Source organism: Drosophila nasuta, chromosome 3 (genome assembly GCF_023558535.2).
Source record: "Drosophila nasuta strain 15112-1781.00 chromosome 3, ASM2355853v1, whole genome shotgun sequence".
Classification (NCBI taxonomy): Eukaryota; Metazoa; Arthropoda; class Insecta; order Diptera; family Drosophilidae; genus Drosophila; species Drosophila nasuta.
This window is the reverse complement of record NC_083457.1, coordinates 53,471,426-53,496,140: the sequence shown is the minus strand read 5'-3', so window position 1 is coordinate 53,496,140 and position 24,715 is coordinate 53,471,426. Positions and strand designations below refer to the sequence as shown.

Below are 24,715 nucleotides of genomic sequence, written 5' to 3'. Positions count from 1 at the left end.
TGTTTTAGTCAAAAATAAGTTATTGTCCTAATATAATTTATATAGTTCGAATATGCGCTTGTTGAAAATATTGAAGCATATTGTATATTATTTAATGATTTTCAATATCTATAGTCTTTTTAAGAGAGTCGAGTTTATTCCCAATCTCTTGCCTGCAGATTTCTTTCAGTCAAGCTAATTATACTAATTTTAGCAGGTATTTTAATAAATATATTGCTAATTAATTCCATCAGCTTCACTTGTCCTAAAACCTGTATTTTATATCCTCAACACACATGGAAGGCCCGCATTAACTGTGCCCCACACTTTAATGCTTGATATTGTTTATTGGAAGTACACAGAATATATTGAACGAGCAATAATTGTTATCTAGTCGCACAACTGACAGGTTGAAGCTTATCGAAGCAAAGCTAAAATGCTTCCAATTATAATTAGGTGCTCCTGGTTAACTCTGTTTATCTCTGATTAAAGCCAACACAATAGGCCAAGCATATGTCAAAAAATAAAACATAATAGAAAACACTAGTGTGTTTAGCCAAGCCAATTGATAACGCTTTATTATGAGTGTTTATATACAAAATATATATAGTATATTCGCTTTAGATTTGCTGACCCATCTGGCTGAATCAGTTGATTGAGTATCGTGGCTTTTAAAACAAGTGCAAAATTTCGCGCTGTTTTTAGTTCTAATTGAAGCACTGAGGTGTGAAGCACAACAAAGTGATTTATTCTTTATTAAATGTGTTTGAATTTTATTAAGTTGTACATTAATTTTATGTCTATCGAGTGAGATGTGAGTATTAAAGAATTTTGCTGACTACAAAAATTTGTGGAAGAAATAAAAAATGGCTGTCAATTCTTATTGATTGCCTTGAACAAAGTCATTAATTAAAGCGAATTCGTTTTAGCTTTTTGTGACTTGTGTAATAAATTATATATTAGAAGCTTTGTGCTTGGAATTCAATGAAAAGAATTTTTATAAATGCTTGCCATTTGTTTCTGTTCAGACACAAAATTCTTTATATCCTGTAGAAATTTTAGCTTAGGGTATTATAGGTGCGAAATATTCAGTTTTATACATGAGGAAATGGAGTATGATTTAGTGATATAATACACTTAATTGGTGTCTATGTTTTGATATTACAAATTCTCAAATTTTGATCGAATAACACTGTAAATTTGTTGTGTAAATAAGGTTAAAAAATCAGTAACATTTAATGCAGATAAGTAAGTGTGATAAAAATCTATACAAGACAAGTAACTGCTATTTCAATGTCTCTTTCTGCCTGAACAAATAATTAATTAGTTTTCTCTACTTGAGGAAATAGAAAAAGATGAATGAATAATAATTGGTGTCTTTCTACCTTGTTTTAATATCATAAATTCTTAAAATTTAATCAAATAACACTTTAAAATTATTGTGTAATGTTATGAAATTGCTGATATTTAATTTATAAAAGTAACTAAATTGTGTAAACATATAAATAGATAATAAATCTACCCAAGTTTTTGCCTAAAAGCCTTAGATGCTCTGGCTTATTTAAGGAATTGCAATACGGAATAGATAATTTAAAGTAAATCATATTTCGTTATTTCTTCTTTCGTACTTTCTAACTCGACAATTAATTAATAAAACATTGAAATCATATTACTCAACGCAAATGAAATACTTCGTTTGTTATCTTAAGGCCAACGTCAAGTCAAGTACTTCCTCAATATCCTCGACTTTTGTCCTCAACCTTGTGGACAGCCCTGAAAGCTCATTTCATTGCCATAAAGAATTGTATTCGTTACTAAATATAAAAACAAATAAATATATGTCTAGATTATTTAAAGTAAATCATATTTCGTTCTTATTTTCTAACTGATTAATTAAACTTTCAAAAAAAACTCGATGCAAATGAAATATTTCGTTTGTTATCTTAAGTCTTCTCTCAATACCCTCGACTTTTGTCCTCAACCTTGTGGCCAGCCCTGAAAGCGATTTGCTGACTAGTCACAAAGGGTTTTGGCCAAGGACTTTAGTAATTAAAGCGCATATTTACCTGGCTGTGTTTGCACGTAGCGCAGATAGGCTCTATAACCCAGATAGGCGAAAATATTTGAATCTTTTACGTGAGGTGCTTGCGGCAACACCAACAAAGAGGTGAATAAAGACTCAAAACAAGAAACACAAAAAACAAACACCGTATGAAATGACAAATTGCGAAAGTTAATTAAAAAGCAGACACAGCTGCAGCGTTTAAATCCGGATTAAAACACCGAACGTATGTTGTGTATACCCTAAGGGAATATAGATAGAGTTTATACGGATGTGTGTCTGCGTTCGCTGGCAACTTTCAACTGTGTGGCAGACACACAGCGGACACAGCACGCTCAAGCGGAGTATTTGCTAAAAAAGGCTGTGCACAAAAAATTAACTCACAACACACGGGATGATGGCAGCAAAAATCGATGCCAAGCTTTAGTCGAATATTACGTTTTTTTTTCGTTAGAGAGCCTAGATCTGGGTCTGACAAAGGAGCAAAGCCTTGCTTTTTGGCTGGAAAGGAACAAATCAAGCGGCAAGCAAAATGATGATGATAACAATAGACTCGATGCAATGCAATGGTGTGTGTGTGTTTTTTTTTGTTGCCTACTTTCAGGCGCGCGATAATTGCATTTCGAGCGCAATTGCTTCCATTGTGCGATGTCAGTGCTTAGAAGCGAGTTCCGCACCTAGCAAACCTACATTCAACCCTCATCTCATCTCTCTTCACATTACATTACGCATACCACACGGTGGCCATTACACATTACATACAGTCAGCTTATGTGTGTGTTTGCTGTCTCTTTCTAGCTGGTAGAACAGCATGTTTCGACTGCTATTGGTTGTCACCATCGTTTGCTTTGCGCAGTCGCATTGCGCCGTGACGTCACAGCATCCACGTTCACGTCTGTTGCAGACATTGGGGGATGCTACAATTACGCTGCAAGCAGCACAGCAAAGCCTTGAAGATGAGCTCAAGCACAGACCGTCGTTGTCGTCGTCGTCGTCAACTCTGACGTCCGTCAGCGTAGTTCAGGATTGGAGTTTGGTGTGTAAAGAGCTCTGCGGGTAAGTCAACAGTTATACTGTATGGTAGAGCGCTTCAACTTCGAGAGCACAACTCAGCTCAGCTCATCAAATCTAATCTATAACCGAGTGTGTTTATCCGTTCAGCGTGCAAAGCTGTCACAATGAATGACAAATTAGTCAAAAATCAACTCGAGAACATCAAAACTTTTTCATCTTTTTGTCGCGTGAATCGCGTGTGTTGAGTGATATGAGCAGACATTTCGCATTGGCATTTCGAGTGCTTTCCGAAATTCCCAGATAACTAATCGAGCTTAGCGGGCATGAATACGATTAAAATATAAATAATACAAATGCCGGCAACTGTGACTTTATTTTGTTTGCCATTTCAAGTGTTGTTTACTTAATTTGTTTTGCTTTTGCCTTTTCTCGTTGACCTCTTCAGAGCTGGCCTCGGCGTAACGCCATGTGCGAATTACTGCCAAAAGTCTGGCGGCGGAATGGTGACGATCCTGAACACTGTTTTCGATTGGGCTAAATGCGGGCAACTGACTGGATCGCAAAATGGTAAGTGAAGAGTACAAAATGTGTATGAAATTTAGTAGTTAACTTTGAGTACGCAATTTATATTACATTTAGTAGTTAACTTTGAGTACGAATTTGTTAATTATTTAAACGAGAAGATAGTGGTTAATACGTATGCTTTTATTGATTGTGTAACCCAAAAATATAGTTGACTCTTAAATGCGTTTATCAATTATGTAAACGTGAAATTATGCCTTTGTTTTATTTACTAGAATTGCATAATTTGAATTCTTTGCATTTGCAAGTTTTCTCATTATTGAAGAGCACTTGTTTTTTGTTTAAAGCTAAATAATATTAAGTTAGTTCATTTAGCTCTAAAGTTTGTAATGTCCAATCATTATTTTATATCCCAATTTGTCTAACAGATTTATACATGCCGAATTCCTTAGTTGTTATATAAAACGAAATGCAATTCTATATGTAAATATAAATATTTATACACTTATATTTTTGCACTTCTCATGTTTGCACGCAGATCAATTTTGTTTTGAATAATAACTACAGTATTTATTTATTAAAACTTGTAGAACTAATTTAAGAAAATCTGTTGAATTGCAAATTACACGTACTGCATTGGGGTCTTAGCTGCTTGGTCTGACAATTTGGTATATTTTAACCTCTATGGTATCTTTTTATGTAGTACAATTTGGTGAATTTTGACCTCTATATGGTATATTTCTTCAACAATATACAGAATATGATCTATTTTTGCGGTATGACAGTATTTTTGCGATATATATAGTATATTCTAAGAATAATACCGCACTGTTTTTGCTTTTACTCAAAATGCGTACCGGGTATCTAAGAGTCGATCACACTCGATTGTTGGGTTCTTTCTTGTTTTTATGTTACGTTTGAATTTATATTAATTTGTAAATTAGCATGTCAAGTACACATTTTATCTATTTTTATTTTTTCCATTTTAAGCGATCTAAATTTAAGATTGTTTGATCTTGGTTTAATATTTTGATTTCTTGGTTCAAATTTGAGATTTTTTCAATTTTGCAACAAATTTATAATCTTGAATTTAAAGACTGGGCAATCAAGCTTTTTTGTAGATTTACGATCTTTTAAGATGATTTAAGAATATACTTTCTCGGTTTAATTTTGACATACAAACAATCTTGATCCCAGATCTTATTCTTGATTTTAGCACGTTTTTCCATTATGTGTAGCTTTATTATTTTGAATATAGTTGCTCGAATCTTCCATTTCAAATAATAATTATCTTAATTTTTTTCATTATAATTCATTATCTTTATTATAATTAAATAATTCAACTAATGACACCAATCTGTTTTAGTCCTTATTATAAGCGAATTTAAATCGTTTATAAATATCCGTCTTTTTCATATTAATTCTTGATATACATTACTATTTTGTCTCTATAATCTCACAATTCTCTTCAATTCCTTTACAGCTTCTGAGTGCAAGGGAGCTGAGCCTCTCATCTCCTACGGTGATCGACTTTGCTCGAGCTTCTGTTATCAACGCCGTCGCACGTTGAACGGTTGCAGTCCATGTCAGTTGTTGAGTGTTTCGGATGAGGAAAAGGATGAGAAGGAGAAGGAGAAGGTCAGTGCAGTGCAGAATGCGGCTTCACATGGTTCCGGAGATGGCGCAAGTTTGACGATGACAGCAACAATGCAGCTGGCAGTCAAATCCCAAGTTGAGATTGCGGGAAGAGACGCTTCAGAGACGCCGGACTGGGACGAAGTGTGCAAGACGCTGTGCAAGACTGGCGATGGCGGGTCTTTGTGCAACTGTGATCTATCGCCGTTTTTCACCTGAGCTTCACACCTGAGGCTCTCGTTGAAGGTGCATAGATCGCAACTATAAAAATATTTCGTTGTCTTTTTGTTGTACACTTAAAACAAAAACATCTAAAATCTACTAAAAAAAATGCAAAAAAAATAAGGAAATTTAATTTGGTGTCGCACTCTGCGACAAATTTCGATTTGTGTTAAAAATGCTAGTGTTGTCTTTATATTCACTGTTGTTAATTGCGAAAGTTTAGTTGAATTGTATTGTATAAATGCGAAATAAGCACAAAAGTAAATCTATATAAATATATAAATGAAATACTTGTAATGAGCCATGAGCAAAAACAAAACAAAAACAAAAATTCCCTATGCGAATCAATTAATTTATAATTAATTTCAATTAAAAAATAAGATGAAAACCTAATAATAACAACAAGCGAATCTACACAACACAACAAAAATCACATTCTCAGCTCGTAAGCGGAAAAAACAGCAAAATCACAAAAGGGCTTCCAGTGCATAACAATTGCGAATCCTTCGAGGATCTATCCAAAGATCTTCGAGATTCCGTTGTTGGCACAAAACCAAACCTAAGGATTAGTTGTAGGAGCTAACAGGAGGAGAAGAGAAGAAAAGAGAAGATCATAATGCTTAGAAATCAAACAACCAATTAATATCAAAAATACACAACATATCGTCGTGAATACAATTATTTACATACTACTATTATAATATGATATCACTTTTGTTTAATTAATGGAATCAGCATATCAATTTTACAAAGGCAGAAGGAAACAAAATTGATTAAACATTTTTGAGTTCAATTTAAACAAAAAGTAATATATTAATAATATCAACAACAAAAAAAAGAATCAGCATCAATTACGTGTCACAATTATAAATGTTAACCAAGAGTTTAGTGTTGGTTATTATATATATGAATACGATATATATATAGCTAAATTGGTCTATAAAAAAATAACAACAACAAAAAATGAGTTGCGATTGCAAATCAGAGGCTCATTGAACAGAAAAGAGAAGCTGAAAGAAGTTTTTCGACGAGAACATTAATTAAATAAGTGTATTTACTGCAAATATCTCAATGTGCATAACTATACATATATACATAAATAATATAATACTAATAGTATATGCTAAAAAGTGTTTGGAAGACATTTTTTCGCATTTCAGCAAACAACAACAAGCATTTTGGAAGACATGCGTCAATTGCGAAACCAACATCTCTTGCAATTAGTTTCTTAAGAGCTTAAACATAGTATACAAAAACAAAAAACAAAAATTATAATTTCCACATATTATATTTAAAAGCTAGCACACGTTGTTGTGTTAAACGCGACGCTGTGACAGACAATAATTAAATATAAAAAAGAAAACAATTTGGAGGATGAGAAAAAACACATTCACAATCGAATGTGTTTTGTGTGTGTAAAGTTTGGCTACACTGAAGAAAATTCTATTTATATATAAATGTTAGAAAAACAAAAAAAAAACCTATATTCATAATCTGGCACTCTATAAATGTTTGTAATTGCACAATTAGTTACGAAAAAAGAAGATTATGAAAAAAATGAAGCAGTTTAATATCGATTTCAGAGCACATTTATTTACCATTTATTGCGGCTTCAATATATCAATGTGTAGCATGTTTAAACATTATCCACAAATACATTATATTCTAGTATATAAATATATATACAAATTATAATATATATATGAATAATGCACTTTACATTTATGTATATGTATATGTGTTAGGCGTTGCGTTTCTGCCATGAATACAGCGGCCGAAAGAGTCTTAAATCGCTCAAAAATAACAACTAACAAAAATATCAATTCATTATAATAACTATAATGAATACAACTTTAACAACATCATCATCAATTACAACAAAAATATGAAAAATAAGAAAATTCTTTGGTTTAATTGTAACTGGCATTGAATTGATGTCACCAAGAAGTGTAACATCAGCAACAACGGAGAAAACTATATAAATAAAATACAATAACAATTACAAATTAGCTGAAAGTAAATAACAATTAATAACAAGCTTAAATAGAGAAATAGGGTAGACAAAAATCCATGCAAAACAATGCAGAACAGCGCAAGAGAAATTTAATGACAATTTCATATTAATATCCATAATACAGAGCAAAACCCTACATAAAAGTCAAATATATTATGTGTTAAATGTTGTAAAGCCCCTCTAAAGAAAACTTTGTTTTATTTATGGTCCATAAGTTTTAATGAAATGGGAAAGGGAAATGATCACATTAGCTTATGAAGAAACTATATATTGGCATTTAATATTCACTGCTGCAATTGAGTATATGTATTTCTCTCAATATTTCTCTCCATAAAAATGATCGAATGTTATAATTTCATACCGATATTGATGTCAGTGAAGTCGCATTATAAAACTGGTACAATGGGAACGCGATCTAATATCGTTTTAGAACAAAACAAACTGCTTTAGTACAATTTACGATATTCAACTGACTTGTGACAAGCAGTTCGCAGCAGAACAGTACACAACAAGCAAGCAGTTAACAGCACATGCAAAATTAACTCGACCAAGCAGTTCGCAGCAAAACAGTCCACAACAAGCAAGCAGTTAACAGCACATTAGAATTAGCTCGACCAAGCAGTTTACTACAAAGCTCTAAGCAGTTAGACCTAACTGCTTACTCCCAATTGCGCGCCATATTTGAATTTTAAATAAAAAGCCTTTTCATACCTTTTGTTAATATGTATATTTATTTTTTTCGATATTTTCATACGCATTTTATAAAAGAAAATATACTTAAACTGGACGTGTTTACATTATAGTATAAAAATTAAGATATTAGCATTTAATTGTTTTGTGTAAAATTATTTAACAAAAAACGCGTGCGGCAATTTGCAGTATTTTACCCAAATGCCGCAAAATATTCTTGAGTTAAACATTTTAACTAATTTGCAATAAACAAGGAAGATTCAAGTATTGTGCTCAACGCCTAAGACGCAAGTTTATGAGTGTGTTGTTGTTTTGAGTGTTTCTTCTTGTTAAGTACAAAATAAGGCTAGTGTGGCGCGTTTTACATATGTATGTTTTTTGATATTTGCTTTCGATTTAAGGATTGCATTGATAAAACAAACGATAAGCGAAATAAATACGCTAGGATAACGAACATATTATTGCTTTAACAAACATCGATATAGCATATGCGTTGAGTTGAGTTTGAGTTTGAGTTGATTTGAGTTGTAGTTTATACTATGTTACATTTCTCATAATATTTTCTTTTCCCATAATTCAGTTAGCAAAATTTGTTACTTATAAAAGTTAAGTTACAGTTACAATTGGCAAGTATAAGTTTAAGTATTTGTTTGTTTGTTTCGTTTAGTTAATGTTAACGTGAGTTCGATTTTTCTTCCTCTGTCCATTATTAATATCCCAAAATTTGTCTTTCTTGTGGTTGCGTGTTGTGGTCTTTATTCGAGTGCCTTTCAGGCGTGTTGTGAGAATCAGCTAATCGACATCCGATTAGATAGACGTCTTCATCATTCGCCCGCCATCTCATCGATGCGACAGCGCACAGCGTGCTCCAGCACCTCCAGACTGCTATAGTCCAGCTCCTTAACCAGGCACAAAGTGGCCGACAGCAAATTGGAGTTCTGTAAAATGAATGAAATTAAATTAATGATATTGTTGAATTTGTATTTTACTTTGAATCGAAACTAAAACTGGATAAACTTTAAAACTAAAAAAAAAAAAATATTGTAATAATTTGATTAAATAGAAAATAAATTAACAAAATCTACAATTAAAGAAAAAAATTAAGTTATTCTAAACATTAAAGTAAAAATTGAAAAATATAAATAAAATACATATATACAAAGAACTATATTTATAATCTAACAAAAGCTAAAAATGAAAAAGGAATAGAAAGAAGATACCGAATAAGATATACAAGATATTTCATTGGTGAATGCGAATAAATAAAAAAGATAAGATAATATCCAAAATATAAAATCGACAAAAATAAACGTTAATGGAATGTGCAGCTCAAATATATTATTACTGCACTGCTATTTCAAAGTTCACACATTCATATGTTAGTAGTACTATATTTTTTTTTAATCAGAAATGAATACTTAATAATCTATAAATTAGTCGATACTAAAACTACTTATCACGCTTATTTAGCTTACTCACCCTATTAACAGGTCTTCGATGACAGCCGGAGAAGTGATTCAAGACATTTGCTGACACATTGCTGACCGAATCGCTGTAGCGACCCTCGGGACGTCTGCTGCTTGAAGCAAAGAAATATATTGATTACAAATATCGTTCGCACTTCGATTGATAAGATAGTGTTAAAAGGTGACTCGGTCGTTACCTGGATCGGGGTCGCTCTTCCTCCCACTCTCCCCCATTCTCCCGTGCACTTCCATTCCGATAGGCGTAACGCTCTCCGGTCTCGGGACCCGCGCTACGTCGCTGCTGTGGCTGCTGCTGATAATGCAACTGCATCTGGCTGCCGTAGGGATTGTGATGAACCTGAGGTGCCTGATGCTGTTGATGCTCCTCCCATTCAGTCAGATCGGTTTGACTGTGACGATAATGTGCTGGATATGGTTGACGATCCGACTGATAGTATTCCTATAGTATAATATATAGAGAAGGGAATACCATAATCAATAAGCGATCACCATTTGAATCCCTTTCCTGGACTGTGGCTACTGTGGCGATGCTTACCTTCATCGAGTGTGTGGATATGCTGGGCGGCAGAGGCGTTGGACGCACCTCCCGGTAACCAACATGCGGGCTCTCCTGATCGGAGCCCGGTGAGTGCTACACCAAGTAGTAGTAAGTGGTAGTAGTAGTAGTAGTTGTTGTTGTTGTTGTTAGTGTGGTGCATTCGATGTTTGGGGAAGGGAAGCACAAAGAAGTTGTTAGTTGACATTTGTTAAAAGTCTCTTTATCTCATTAGCATTTATGTTACGAAATTTTGAGCCGCTTTTTTGAGTTCCAAAAATGTTCCAACCAAACCCTTTTTTTTACTTCTGCTTTATTTACTTCTGTTTCTCTTTCAGTGTTTCTGGTTTTTCATAATGACCCATTTAATCAGTTTAAGTTTATTTTGGATTCTACGCTGTGGCAATTATGTTTCTCTCTCTCTCTCAAAGTCAAATGCTGTTTGCCGGCACGACTTAACCCAGAAAAATGCGAAGCCCCCTTCTTTGTTCACTGACAATGGGCCAAAAGCTAGCAGTGAGAAATTGAGAAACTGAGAAAAATGGTGAATAAAAAACCTTAACCATGCCAGTGCCACATCGCGTGACTCGTTCACGCGTAACACGGCGCCCAACGTGGGGGGGGGGACAAAAGAAGGGGCAAGGGTTCGCTGTGAGTGCGCCTCAAGTGTGACGTGTACACGCCCAAAAAAAAAGCAAAACTTATAAAAGAACAAAGAGTAATAATAAATAAAAATAACAACAAGTCCAACAAGCTCTACATTGACTAAGCTCAACAGAAGTCAGAACTCAAGCAGCTCATCAGTTCGTAATATAAATGGTAATTTTGTTGGTGGCCCAGGCGGGGGGAGAACTTACATCATATTGATGAAAGGAAGTGCGTTGCTCTTTAGTAATGGTGTTATATTTGGGCGATGGCGGGTGCGCGGGTTCCTGGGGAGATAGCATAGCGAATTTGGCAACAAAACACAAAAAAATTTATGGGTTAGTGTTAAAATTTTGTTGGTGTGGTCACGACATTTTTTTTGGTAAACGACCCTTAAGGTGTTTCTGCTTAACATTAACTTCAAGGACTAACGGAAGCCTATTACATTTGGACTACTTATGTAAGGTGTTGCCTCATTATCACCTATGGACTGAGGTTTCTTTCACCCAATAGTTATGGCTTAATTTGGAAATCAAAAAACCTGGATTTTATATCAATTTCTACCTAGGAGTTCATACACAATAAACTTCTAAGCTGTTGTAAAACTTTATCAAAATAAAATAGAATTAATTATCTTTTTTTCAACCAAGGTTGTGGCTATCTTCCTAATTAAAATGATAGCATATTGTGCTCTTTTTTGAATGCTTAAATTAATGAGTATCACATTTCAATGTACACAAATATTATCGATTGCCTTTAGTAGTTAAAAAAAAGCTATTCTTTAGTTAGGCAACACAATAAACACTATTTCAAATTTAAATACATTTGCTTCATTTTATTAGGAAGATAGACATTTCCTATAATTAATAAGATATTAACCCAACTATAAAAAAAAATAAAACCTAAGCTTAGCAAAGTAATACAGCTGAAGCTTTTCCCATACATTTCTTTCCACATTTAGTATGAAAGATGTGCGTTTCCGATAATCATTAAGCTATTGACATTAAAAAAAGAAGAAATTATTAAAATTAATCCCTACGCATAGAGCGGAATATCAACTTGGTTTTTCTTTGATATCATTCCCTAAAAAAATCCATGACTAATGCCAGACTAAACTATAATTCAGTTAATAACATATTTGGACACACAATCCTAGGCCAAATAACATTATCGGTTATTCCCCAGACACCCTGACGTCTAGTGTGTGGGGAAATTCAATTATAGTCCGAAGTTCGACATTCAACAAATTACCCCTGAGTTGACACACCGTAGCGTTCGTTTACCTTTGTGGGTGTGGGGGGCATTGAGTTTTGCACTTGATTACTATATAAATCGGTGATATTATTGGTTACACTTCCATCCAAGTTATTGGCAAGCGGACTTGCTAATTGTGGCGGCTTGTTAATAATTGAAATTGAAGGAAAATAAACGAGTTGAAGTTGTTAAAAATGTGACTCGCAATTAGTGTCTACAACTATGCAGGGAATTTCTATGTGGCAAAGTAAGTGAGAAAAGGGGTAAGGAGAGTAAAGCAAAGGAATTTAGTTACCTCTTTCATGGGACTCGAGCTGCGACGCTGTTGATGTTGCTGTGGCTGCTGTTGGTGTTGATGTTGCTGCGGTGAGTGATGTGTTGGCTGTTGCGGTGATTGTTGCATGTGCTGTTGCGGTGAATGCTGCTGCTGCGGTGAAACGCGTTGCTGTTGCTGCTGATGTTGCTGCTGCTGTTGTTGTTGCTGTTGCTGTTGTCGCGCCTCATAGGCATCCTCATAGACATCGTCTTCGGTGGCATGCGTCTCGCCGCCTCCGCCTCGCAATGCATCGTCAAGCTCCTCCTGTGTGACCTCCACATTATCCAATTTCTTGAGGTTGGGCAGAGCGCGTAACACAATCGCGCGATAGCTGCAATATACCGAGGGAGGGTGTTAAATGGGGCTTCTGTCTCTACATGCCACAAAAATTCACTCACTTTGGTCCCGCACGATCGCAGCAGGGATTCTCCTCCAGCCACAGATACTTGAGCGCTGGCAGATTTTGCAAATAGCTAATTTCATTGAGATTTTGTATATTGTTTTTGCGTAAATACAGCTCCTGTAGTTTCAGGCAGTCTTCAAATGGTTCCAGAGTGCTGATCTTGTTCACGCTGCGTAAGAAATGGGAATTATTTATAGTATATATGTATATCATAAGTATATGAATGGGTTCAACCTACGTATAGTATATACTCAAAGAATAATACTTCAAATTCAAATGTTCGTTATTTGGTATATTGATATACTACTACCGTACGAAACATGTTTAATGTTTCACTACTTTACATTTATTTCAATCTTTCTATTCTATAATTTAGTTTACCCGCTACTCATAGGGTAGGTAAAGTAATTAGGTATACATTTTGTTGACATCACAATATACCAAACATACATTTCAGTATGTTCCAGCATTTTTTGGTATATTATATATATGGTATATTTGGAATGTAAAATAGTATATCGATATACCACATGTAGTCTTTGGCATCATTTAGTATTTTATCAGTATATTAGTTTGGTATATTTTTGGAATAATACCACACTGTTTTGATTTTATTGAAAACGGTTAACGATTATCTCAGTATACTCTTCGGAATAATTTAGTATTTTTTGATATCACAATATACCAAACATACATTTCAGTATGTTCTAGCATTTTTTGGTATATTATATATATGGTATATTGGAACGCAAAATAGTATATCAATATAACACATGTAGTCTTCTGTATCATTTAGTATTTTATCGGTATATTAGTTTGGTATATTTTTCGAATAATACCACACTGTTTTGATTTTATTGAAAACGGTTAACGATTATCTCAATATAGTCTTCGGCATAATTTAGTATTTTTTTAGTATATTAAACTGGTATATTTTTTAAATAATACGAAAATAATTTGATTTTATTGAGAACGGTGAGCAATTATCTCCCGTCGAACAAACTAGCTTTTTTACTTGTTTTCTTCTAAATCGATATAAATATAATGAGTCCGTCCGTTCGTCCACCTGGACGTGCCTTTTTAAGTGAACTACACTCTAACCTTTTCAGCTATTTTAATAATAAATACTCTGTAGCACGTACTTAAAATATTGCTGTTCAAGCACTGCCCACGTTTGACCTTTACACCTAGACGAACTATTCACTCAGCTCTCAAACTAAAGCATAGATAAGACACATGCATAAAATATTGCCTAACACACATAAAGCAATCACAAAATAAATAAAGTATTGTATAAATATCATCAATTTATTATTCGTTATTCTTTCTCAAAAAGGCTTTCCCTCAAAGCTGACTTTGATCTGAAGTTCATTTTAGCTTCGTCATCTGGTAGATAGTTTTCTTTGCTTGCTCATTACCGAAAAAGTCGTGACCTCAATGCTCAGCGCATTTAGGACTCGAGTTTTCTTTGAGTGTATTACCATATTAAGTGACAAAGACGCCCCGCTTAAGTGCCATGAATCATTTTAAAGTTATGCCAGGGCGGCGCGACCACACAAAAGATACAAAAGAAACATTTGGTAGAGCGTCGCTCACTCTTGGCTGCTGCACGAGGTCATTAACATTATGTAGAGGGAACTTTCTTCAGCTCTTCCTCGCGCTATCTCTCTCTCTATCTCTCTCTCTTGACATTACTAAAGCCTACCGTTAGGAAACAATCTGGTTGGCATGTTAAGCTCTGATCAGACAAACATAATAAGCGTATCTTTCATCGTCTAGGTCAGGTTTGCACCTCGCTCGCTAATTTGCGAGTAAATTGGCAATTTTGCTGACTGATGGTTCGTGCTTTGATTACTTTCAATTGCCCCATGTTCGATGATAAGATAAAAACACACAGCGTGAAGATGTGTAAAAATACAATTTTGTAGAGGAAAGAGATACTCGTCGATTTAAAGATAGCTGAAAACGTATTCGATTCGTAAATGGCACAAGGGTGCATTGCCACGACAACATTTTCTGTATCAATGTGGAGTTCGAGCTTCGTCAAACTATTTATAGTTGCATAGAAACTGGCACAAGATACTCTCGAAAGCAACGACATCATCAATGTCTTTCAAGGTTAGCACTTGGGTTTTCAAGTAGCGCTCTCAAAGGAAAATAATAATAATAATGGAATGCGGCACGCAATGCAAATCAATATGAATACTCTCTTATACAAAAATTATCCAAGCATACCACAAACAGCCAACGGGGCGCATGAGTAATATAACAACGCATTGTGTGTGGGTATATTGAACTGATTTATGGGTAGACTAGACGAGACGACTTACGCCTTCTGCCTTTGCCTAGCACAACAATTCTCCGCCTCAGAACTCGCTTTTGCCCAGGCCATAAATGGCAAACGACAAAAGAGTCAGTCAAATGAAACAAAAAGGGTTTCCTTGTTAAATGCAAATGAAAACGCAAACTCAATGAATGTGTTATTGCCCCTAGGCAGAGTCTTTTCTTTATCTATAAGCTACATAATTTCACAGTAAATACTTTAATTGAGCAACTGATAAGCGCTGACTTTATGACATCTGATTGCAGGGGGTCTTATAAAAAGTAGCTACAGCAATCGTGTCACAAGGAAAGTAATAAAGCCCCAATTACAAATGAGGAAAAAGTTGAACACAAAAAAAACATCTGTTTGCCAGCAGTTTTTGTGTGCAAAGCCTTGCTTTTTTGAGGCACACAAATAAAGTGATTAAAAGCAAAAAAAAGCATGAAAACAAAAAACTTGTATTTATAGTCACGTATCGTGCAATATGTTGCCCAGATGACATGACAGACAAACAGAGACTGAGAGTCTTGGCTTGCAAATCGATCGCAACGACCTTGACAGTCAAAACAATGATTTTTTGCCTTAAAAGGCCGCACGATGCAGCCAACAACAACTCGACAACAGATACTTGGCATAATCATCATCGCCAAGTAAGTATCTACAAGTACGACAGCTTGTAGTATCTTGTATCTTGTATCTCTGGCAAGTGCGCTACGCCTACGCATCTTGTTGCAAACCCACGCTCTCGCTTTGCTGGGCAGTTGCTGGACGCAAAAGCTAGAGAGAAACCTACAAAAAGCCAAAGTCGTTGTTGCCAATTTTGGTGCTCCCACAACATTTGTTAAGTTCGTTGTTGTTGTTGTCGTTCGTTGTTCGTTGTAGTTTTCGTAGCTGCTTTTTGCATTAATTACGCGCTTGAGCGTGCCAAAGTTTTTGCGCTTTGCTTGCTCGATGCCGATGATGATGATGATGATGCCGCTGCCTCTCGCTGTGCTCGAATGACATCATTTCGCGCACAAGTATCTTATGGATAGGTACTTATTATATCCACTATCTACTTCGCTCTCTCTCTCGCGTTACTTTGAGAAGATTTGCTTAATTGAATTATGAAATCAATCATAGAGACAAACGCAGGAAATGAGCGTAACGGTTGTCTAATCTATAGCAAGCCTCAAATGGGAACAATCCCAATCCAGAACAGGAGCAAATTGACTGAGAACACTTACCTAAGCGCCAAGACCTCAACACCACGCATTCGTTTGATTATGTTCACATCGCTGAGATCACTGCCCCTATAAAGAGATGAAGTAAGACATTATTAGTTGTGTTTATAATTCCCAAAATATTTTCTCTTTTTGTTTGTAAATCCATGCAAACTTCAAAACCGGCATTTCTCTTCTTGTAAATTAAATAGATTTTGATTAATTGAAAGTTTTGAAACCAATCTTAGACTGCCGAATTTAAAATTTATTTAAATTAGTTACTTATAAATTAAAAGCTTTAAGCAAATTTGTAATCTGCCGATTCCAAGTTTTGTATTATTAAAAATCCATTTAAATTAGTTTTTGATTAATTGATAGCTTAAAGTAATTAATGTTAAAAATTTAAGGTTTGTATAAGATTACTAAAATTAATTTACATTTGTGTTTCATTTATTGAAAGCTTTAAGCAAATTTTAGTGTGCAAATCCACACTTTAATCTTCTTATGCTTTAATTTCATTATTGCATGAACAAATTTAGTTTCGGTTTTGCATAATTGAAAGACATAACCAACTCTTCGTAATCCGAGATTAAATGCAATTAAATGTTCGATTTTATCAGTAAGAGACTTTTTAAAAAGCTTAAATTTAAAATTTTAGTTGTCCAAATAAAAAGTAATGATAATTGCAAATACAGAGTGTCGATAATTGCACCAACATTTAATTGCACATCTAAGTAAAATAAAAAATAAAATGTTATACATAACATTCGCGAAATTCAGTTTATTTGCTCTACGTCATTTAATTTTAATATACTACGATTTTCCAAATTAATGTAGTCTGTATCATAAAACTAAAATGCATTAGGTTTATTGCATAATGTTTGAGATATAAAGTTTGCTATTTTGCAAGATATATTTTTAGTTAAATGAACTCACTTATTGGTGTTTAACAAAAATAGACTACGATCGATTGTTTTGTGATAAGTTTTAGTTTAACGCACAGTAGCTGATAATTCGTACAGTTTGCCGGTTCAGCAAAAAAAAAATCATTATGACTGTCGAATGTTAGTGCGAATTCGTTAAAAATAAAAAACAATCAAGTAATATTGCTATTGCAGATAATTGCATAATTTGTAGTGTATTGAAATGGAATTAATCTCTCTTAGCAGTTTTCAATCTGCTCTTTGGTTTATATTGGCTAATCACTTAATTACTTAATTTCATATTTCATTGTTTCTTTATTATGCATTTTGTATATATGATTTTAGTTAAGCAAGCTTATTTAAATAATATTGCATTTCGCAAATTTCAATTAAAATTTTAAATCCAGCTTAGAAATTAAATTATGGATAAATAAATTAAATTATTCTTAGATGGCTCTCAACTTTAAGCAGCTTTTAGATTAAGAGCTATGACGATGCCTGAAATAAACATCCTGTGGGATTGTTGCTTAGATATTGCCTTTTGTATTTAATCTAGTTAGTTTGCAAAGAAACAATTATTAAATGTTTCTAAGCTTTAAACTGCAAGCCAAGAGCTTTGAGTATACTTATTACAGAATGTGGCGTTTAGTACATTAATTTAGATAATATTGCATTTCGCATTAAAAATAAATAAATTACATTACGCAAACAATGATTTATTTTATGCTTTTAAGCTTTAAGCAGCTTTCAACTCGCAATCCAATCGCTTATTGCAGAATGTGCCACTAAGCTAATTTAATTATTGTATTTTGTATGAATGTAGAAATTTGTAATCTTGTTTAGATAAATAGAACAGAAATCATTATTAAATGCGTATAAGCTTTGAGCAGCTTTCAATTCTAAGCCAAGAGCTTTGAGGATGCTTAATGCAGAATAAGACGTTGATGCTTAATATGTTATTTTAGATATTGTATTTTGTATAAAAAATATAAATAATAATAATTTAATAAGAAATTTACAATCTAGTTTAGATAAATAAATGAATATGAACAAAAACCATTACTAAATGCTTCTAAGCTTTAAGCAGCTTTCAACTCGCAAGCCAAGAGCTTTGAGAATGCCAATTGCAGAATGTGACTGCCACTGAGCAAGTTAATTTAAATATTGTATTTTGTATTAATGTAGAAATTTGTAATTTAGTTTTGATAAATAGAACAGAAATCATTATTAAATGCGTATAAGCTTCAAGCAGCTTTGAGGATGCTTATTGCAGAACGTAGCGTTGCTGCTTAGACTTGCTAACAGCACTTGAAGCCATGTGTGAAGTGCCTGGCCAGCATCTCTGGCAAATGCTCGAGAGGCGCTTAACCCCTCAGGAGAGCTCGACACAGTTATATAGACGAGAGCAAGTGGCCAGTGCGGGAGAAACTGGTTAGAAGCGAGGGATTTGGGTCAGTCAGCTAGTCAGGCTGACTGGGAAGCGTATTTGAAGCGTAGTGAAAGCGTCTAAAGAGAGGCCAGAGATCATGGACGTGCTTTGATAGGCTTTCACTGCAGCAACAGAAACGCATTAGTTACATTTGAACTTACCAGCAATTGAGCTTTTTAATCATTCCCAAATCGGATTGCTTGGAACGGGCAACAACCATTTCTTCCGTTAGGCGCGACATGTTTGTTGTTGTTTATTGTTTGTGTTTGTTGTGTTTGATGCGTTGTTGGTAGCACAATTGGGCTATAATGACTACTGCAAACAGGTGTGCCGCGGGCTTAACTACGTTTTGTTTGCTTGTTGTAAGCTCAATGCTCACTCTCTTTCTCTCTCTCTCTATCTCTTTCCACAATTGTATCTGTATCTATTTGAATTTGTGTGTATGTGGTTGTATCTGTGTCTAGATCTGACCGTTTTTTAGATGGCGAAAGGTGAACAACAAAAGTCCACAACAGGTTACTACGCTTTAGTTGTTGTTGTTGTTAGTTGATGAGTTGTTGTTGCTGTTTTTGTTTGCTATTGAAATCAGTAGCGTAGCGCAGCGTAGGCGTGGGCACAATTCGTTGCTTGTAATTCGTAATTATTTACCAGTCAAGTCACAAATTCGCTGCTATCTATCTGAACAGCTCTGTTTTATTTTCTATTTTTTATTTTGTTGAGTGCCTTGCACTTCGTACTACCCAAAAGCTGGAACTGGAACTGCGCTGGCGTAACTCACACGGATGACTAAGCGCCCTCTTGTTGTTGTTGTTGTTATTATTACAGCTATTATGATTATTATTATTGTTGTTGTTGCTGTCTTGTTGCAGCGGCTGTTGCTTTACAAAACTTATTGCGCGTTTTTTTGTTGTAACTATTAACGTAATTCACTTTTCAACTCGCCTCTCACAACAACTTTTACTAACTTATCTCTCTAGCTCTTGATTTAATTATATATTTGCTTTATATTTTTCACGTATTTCTACTTTTTTTTTTGTTGAGGCTGCGGCTCCGGCGTCGGCAGACAAGTCTTATAATTTTGGCCGTTTTAGCACAATATATTCGGATCGATTTTTCCGTGCAATACGTTGATTCCTAGTGATGTGAGAATATTTACGGAAATCTGTTGTACAAATGATTATGATGTTGTTTGTTGCTTGTGCTACACGTTACTAAGTTTCAGTATTTGACACAATTGTAAACGCATTATTTGTTTCATCGCATTCGGTTTTAACACAAAGATTTTCCCCGATTTTTTCATGCACAATTTTCCTAGTTGCGACTTTTCACTCACACACTCTCGCACAAGCCATGCACACGAACGCGCTCGTTTACAGGTATTTGTATTCGTATTCGCCTTGCTGATGTGCGCACAAGCGAGATAGCATGCGGCCGCGTATCGGAATTCGACGAAACGTTCGTTCAGCTGACCGAGAGACAAAATACGTGCGCTCCAAGAGACAGCGCCGCAACGACTGGTGCTTTCGGGCTGAACGGGAGCTTTCATTGTGTTTGTTTACGAATGACGTGTGAGTAGCAGTGCGCGTTAGTTGGTATGCGTGCGTGGCAGTCAGTTTTCAGTGCTGGAACTGTTTCGATTATAAGTCGATTTCAAATAAATAATTTATTTTTTCGAAATAGTCACATAATTGTTAGGAGACGGTCTTTAGCTTGAGGAGAACGTATTGTGTTTTGTGTATTGTGTTTAAAATGTAGTAATTTCAAATATTCACCACGTCCGGTACATGAAATAAATCGATTAAGTCGATTCCTTGTTGTAAATAAATCGAAAAGCTCATTCACTACAGTCATAAAATCTTGCAGAGACAATGACGGCATTTACTTGCGCTTTCTACAAGTAGATTGTATCATAATGACTCATACACATTTTCTTTAAGGAATGTAGGCATTTATTTAACAAATGTAATTAATTGGTAAATTGCCAAATGTACAACAGAGCACATAAACATATTGTGTTTTGCATTGAAGTATCAGCTCGGTATATAAAATATACCGCAGCTCAAAACCAGCTTAAATATTAAAACATAATTAAAAATTGTACTCTCAAATAAGAATCCAAAGAACATTTTAAGTTTTTTTTTATTTTATAGCGTAAATTTACAAAATACAAAAAAAGCGGTCATAACAGTCTTTCGCGAAGTGATCCTACATAGAGAAAATGATAAGCGGTCACACTACGTTTAAACGATACCATCGCCATGATCAACGATAACGTGCGCTATCGATAGCAGCGATTGGTAGTACTCAGCGGTAGTCGAAGAAGGCAAAGGCCGATGATGACGAACGTGAAAAATCTGCTAAAAATAAACTCAAAATATTAAAGCGACAAAATTATTTAGGAAGCTGAGGCAGCAACGCAAATAGCAACCCAAAATATCTACTGTGCTGTGTATTAGCCAAATAAACAAGCCATAAACAAATAGAGGCACACATACCAACAAACATACAATTGGCAGACAACAAAATGTAAGAAGCAAAAGGCAAAAATCCAAACGAAAACACGTCGCGTCGTCGCTGCTTCGTGCTGATTTATTTATGAATTAATTTCTCTCTCTATCTCTCTTGCGTAGCTTTGTGTGCACGATTCGCTCGCCGCCGTCGTCGTCGTTGTTGCTCGTGTGTGGAATTTTGCAGCATTCATTAGTGTTTGTTGTGCCGTGGGACGACAACGACGTCTCCACCAGCTTTGAATTAAAAGTTCGAAAGAGCGCCAGCAAGAGAGCGCTTAACAAATAACCTTGGACGGGCATAAATAACAATCGTGTGTGTGTGTGTGTGTGTTTTGTTGCACAGCAGCGTTAGAAGTGGAGCTGTGGAGCTGGAGCTGGAACTGTGTTGCAGCTGGAGCACGAAGTAGAAGTAGAAAACATCTGCCCAGATAAGGGCCAAGAATTTATTCCATTTTAATTTGCAGTTGCAAATAAAAGAAGACAAACGCGCACATAATACTATAACTTGTGGATAGAGAGACAGAGATAGAAACGAACGTAAGTAACGTAAGCGATTACGTCATCGTTTGAGCAATTTTTCAAAAAAAAATAATCAAGTGATTTTTGTAGCCATCTGCTTAAATAGGAGCACAGCAACAAGATGATTCATGTGGGCGAAAACACCTGGAACCTGCGCATTCTGATCACAGATCTGCAGGTGGAGAAGACGCTGCGGGTGCGCGGCGATCAGCACATTGGCGGCGTCATGCTGCAACTTGTGGATCCCGAGATGCCCAAGGATTGGTCCGATCACGCTCTGTGGTGGCCAGCCAGGAATATTTGGCTAACACGCACACGCTCCACCTTGGATCAAGCGGGCGTTCAATCGGATTCCTTTCTCTACTTCACGCCCATGCACAAGACGCTGCGTGTTCAGCTGCCGGATTTGCGGACGCTCGACTATCGCGTCAACTTCTCCGCGAAAACATTTGGCGCCGTCGTGAATCTGTGCAAAGATCTGGACATACGTTACCCTGAGGAATTGTCGCTGTGCAAACCCGTCGAACAGGAGCACCTCAAGAAGAACTTCTCCAAGCTGCCCTCGAAGCTGATTCCCGTCGCCGAGGCCAACGGCATCGCCTATTTGCAGCCAGCAGCGGACACCAACAGCTTTGTGCCCATCACTACGGCTTACAATGGCAGCAACGGCAGTCTGGATCGCTCTCAGGGACTAAATGGCAACAATTTCCTGTGCGCTCCCGCCTCGCCGTACGGCACAACGCCAAGGCGAGCGGCCACAGCGCCTGGCACGCCCATCAGCTCGCCCACCGGCACCTGGAAGCACAACAACAGTAGCAGCAACAACGGATTAGCATCTGGTGGCTATGCTGCCTACGATTCTGGCTCCAGTTACGGCGACTTTCAGGAGAATTTGGCGGTGTCGCCACGCTCGCCCAGTCCCGATGTCCGGGCTCGCCTTGTGCGGCCCAAGACGCTGGTGCAGAAGGCACGCTTGAACGTCGGTTGGCTGGACTCTTCGCTGTCGATCATGGAGCAGGGAGTGCGCGAGTATGATACGCTGTGTTTGCGCTTCAAGTACTACACGTTCTTCGATCTGAATCCCAAGTACGATCAGGTGCGCATCAATCAGCTGTACGAGCAGGCCAAATGGTCCATCCTCAACGAGGAATTGGACTGCACCGAGGAGGAGACTCTGATGTTCGCTGCGTTGCAGTTCCAGGTGAATCATCAGACGGACAAGCAGCCAGCGGGCTTCAATGCCAGCCAGGATTTGTCTGGCGCACAAACAAATGGCGGTGACGATGACATCGACTCGGCGCTGAATGAGCTGCAGATAACGCTCGAGGGTCCCGGAGGCGGAGGCGATGCTGGCAACATAACACGCATACCCGAGTTGTCCGATTACTTGCGCTTCCAGAAGTCACATCTCTTCACGCTCAAGTCGTCCAAACGCTACTTCTTCACCTATCGCGATCTGCATCTGCATCTGTACAAATCGCAGGAGGAATCCCGACGTGGTGCGCCCAGCATCAGCATCAATCTGCGCGGCTGCGAAGTGACGCCCGATGTGCACTTGGCACAGGGCAAATTCGGCATACGACTCGAGGTGCCGCCAGAGGGACGCAATGGACCGAATAGCGAGTTCTGGGTGCGTTTCGACAACGAGGAGCAATACGCCAAATGGATGGCCGCTTGCCGATTGGCGGCCAAGGGACGTTCGCTGGCCGACAGCAGCTACGACAGCGAAGTGAGCAGCATACGCTCGCTGCTGCAGATGCAGAAGCCGGCGCAGGCAGCGCCACTTAACATAAATCCACGCACAGTGGATGCTGTGGATTATCTGTCACCCAAGATGCTGCGCAAGCTGTCGAGCAAGGCGGTGCAAAGGATTCTGGAGGCGCATGCGAATGTCCGTCAGCTGCAGCTGATGGATGCCAAGTTGAAGTACATTCAGGCCTGGCAATCGCTGCCCGACTTTGGGGTCACACTGTTTGTCATCAAATTCGATGGCCACAAGAAGGAGGAGCTGTTGGGTGTGGCGCACAATCGGATCATGCGAATGGATCTGAATACGGGAGATCACATCAAGACGTGGCGTTACAACACGATGAAGGCATGGAACGTTAACTGGGGCATCAAGTGCATGATGATTCAATTCCACGACGAGAACGTCGTCTTCTCTTGCCTCTCCGCCGACTGCAAGGTGGTGCATGAGTTCATCGGCGGCTACATTTTCATGTCGATGCGCTCCAAGGAGAACAATCAGACGCTTAACGAGGAGATGTTCCACAAATTGACGGGCGGCTGGTCGTAAAAATGCACGGCGAGCACAAATTTCTGATTTGTTACCTTCTCTCACTTTTTGTTTGGGGAGAGAATTCAAAACAAGTGCCAAGCACAAAAACAAAACAAAACTAAAAATTAGAAAGAAAATACTGTCGCATGTTTTCAAATGGTAACAGCATTAATTGATTTGTGTGCGTGTGTATCTGTGTCAGTGTGTAAATGTTAAAATAGGCAATAGTGTGTCATGCTATTGTTGTCAACGTTAATATCTAGACTAATATATATGTAATACTTTGTAATACAACCCACGTTGTGCCTTCTATACAATCTTTTAACCCCCAAGTCAAGACGCATTTTGTCGCATGTCCAAAAAAAAGTGTGCCTACTAAAACTAAAACAACAACAAAATAGAAAAAAAACGTGTTTTCGTTATCAGTTTATCAGTGTGTAATTGAAGTTCGGGTAGCATATTAATAATTTTATACACTCGCCTATTTTTGTACTACAAAAGAAAAAAAAAAGAACTAACCAGAAACATTTTTTACATATTGTATATTTATTAAAACAAATTAATAAGAGCAAATAAATTATTTTATATGTTTTTAATGATCGTAAATTGTTCGCATTCTTTTTCGTCATCTCCGAGATATGCAGCGATTACTCATTGAGGGGCGTGCGCGACGTTGACGACGACGACGACGACGTCGCAAGTCTGTGTTGATGCAACAAACATTCCCATTTCTCGTATAAAGCGTGCTATTGT

At 36.7% G+C, this 24,715-nt stretch overlaps 3 protein-coding genes across 9 annotated transcripts; 2 read left to right on the top strand and 1 right to left on the bottom strand.

The window, feature by feature from the left end:
* Nucleotides 1-695: 695 nt before the first annotated feature.
* On the top strand, nt 696-6,239 carry LOC132794312 (uncharacterized). The gene is made up of 4 exons (XM_060804671.1): nt 696-793; nt 2,840-3,097; nt 3,501-3,622; nt 5,061-6,239. Exons 2-4 carry the CDS (start codon nt 2,853-2,855, stop codon nt 5,429-5,431), a joined length of 738 nt encoding a protein of 245 aa, XP_060660654.1. The 5' UTR covers nt 696-793; nt 2,840-2,852; the 3' UTR covers nt 5,432-6,239.
* Nucleotides 6,240-8,183: 1,944 nt separating this feature from the next.
* On the bottom strand, nt 8,184-20,173 carry LOC132790849 (transcription factor mef2A). 5 transcript variants are annotated; one of them, XM_060799581.1, is made up of 10 exons: nt 18,817-20,173; nt 16,328-16,393; nt 12,774-12,947; nt 12,355-12,706; nt 12,089-12,202; nt 11,018-11,092; nt 10,161-10,256; nt 9,802-10,064; nt 9,618-9,717; nt 8,184-9,076 (listed from the first exon to the last, which is right to left on the bottom strand). In XM_060799581.1, the coding sequence occupies exons 1-10, from the start codon at nt 18,894-18,896 to the stop codon at nt 8,963-8,965; spliced, it is 1,434 nt and encodes a 477-aa protein (XP_060655564.1). In that variant the 5' UTR covers nt 18,897-20,173; the 3' UTR covers nt 8,184-8,962. The 5 variants fall into 5 exon arrangements, with proteins under 5 accessions (XP_060655564.1, XP_060655566.1, XP_060655565.1 ...); XM_060799582.1 differs by having other exon boundaries at nt 8,185-9,076; nt 9,618-9,714; nt 18,817-20,171; XM_060799583.1 differs by lacking the exon at nt 12,089-12,202 and having other exon boundaries at nt 18,817-20,172.
* A 778-nt stretch (nt 20,174-20,951) lies between these two features.
* On the top strand, nt 20,952-24,568 carry LOC132789917 (unc-112-related protein). 3 transcript variants are annotated; one of them, XM_060798255.1, is made up of 4 exons: nt 20,952-21,181; nt 21,286-21,568; nt 21,630-21,702; nt 21,775-24,568. In XM_060798255.1, the coding sequence occupies exon 4, from the start codon at nt 21,806-21,808 to the stop codon at nt 23,978-23,980; it is 2,175 nt and encodes a 724-aa protein (XP_060654238.1). In that variant the 5' UTR covers nt 20,952-21,181; nt 21,286-21,568; nt 21,630-21,702; nt 21,775-21,805; the 3' UTR covers nt 23,981-24,568. The 3 variants fall into 3 exon arrangements, with proteins under 3 accessions (XP_060654238.1, XP_060654237.1, XP_060654236.1); XM_060798254.1 differs by having other exon boundaries at nt 21,286-21,574; XM_060798253.1 differs by having other exon boundaries at nt 21,286-21,702; nt 21,763-24,568.
* Nucleotides 24,569-24,715: the final 147 nt, after the last annotated feature.

What these genes read in the sequence shown, in the direction of transcription:
- LOC132794312 (XM_060804671.1), top strand. Translation starts at nt 2,853, where the DNA reads ATGTTTCGACTGCTATTGGTTGTCACCATCGTTTGCTTTGCGCAGTCG. An exon ending in GTGTGTAAAGAGCTCTGCGG is followed by an intron (nt 3,098 to 3,500) that starts GTAAGTCAACAG and finishes TGACCTCTTCAG; the next exon opens with AGCTGGCCTCGGCGTAACGC. An exon ending in ACTGACTGGATCGCAAAATG is followed by an intron (nt 3,623 to 5,060) that starts GTAAGTGAAGAG and finishes ATTCCTTTACAG; the next exon opens with CTTCTGAGTGCAAGGGAGCT.
- LOC132790849 (XM_060799581.1), bottom strand. Translation starts at nt 18,896, where the DNA reads ATGTCGCGCCTAACGGAAGAAATGGTTGTTGCCCGTTCCAAGCAATCC. An exon ending in TGCGATCGTGCGGGACCAAA is followed by an intron (nt 12,707 to 12,773) that starts GTGAGTGAATTT and finishes GGTATATTGCAG; the next exon opens with CTATCGCGCGATTGTGTTAC. An exon ending in GCTCGAGTCCCATGAAAGAG is followed by an intron (nt 12,203 to 12,354) that starts GTAACTAAATTC and finishes ATTATTAACAAG; the next exon opens with CCGCCACAATTAGCAAGTCC.
- LOC132789917 (XM_060798255.1), top strand. Translation starts at nt 21,806, where the DNA reads ATGATTCATGTGGGCGAAAACACCTGGAACCTGCGCATTCTGATCACA.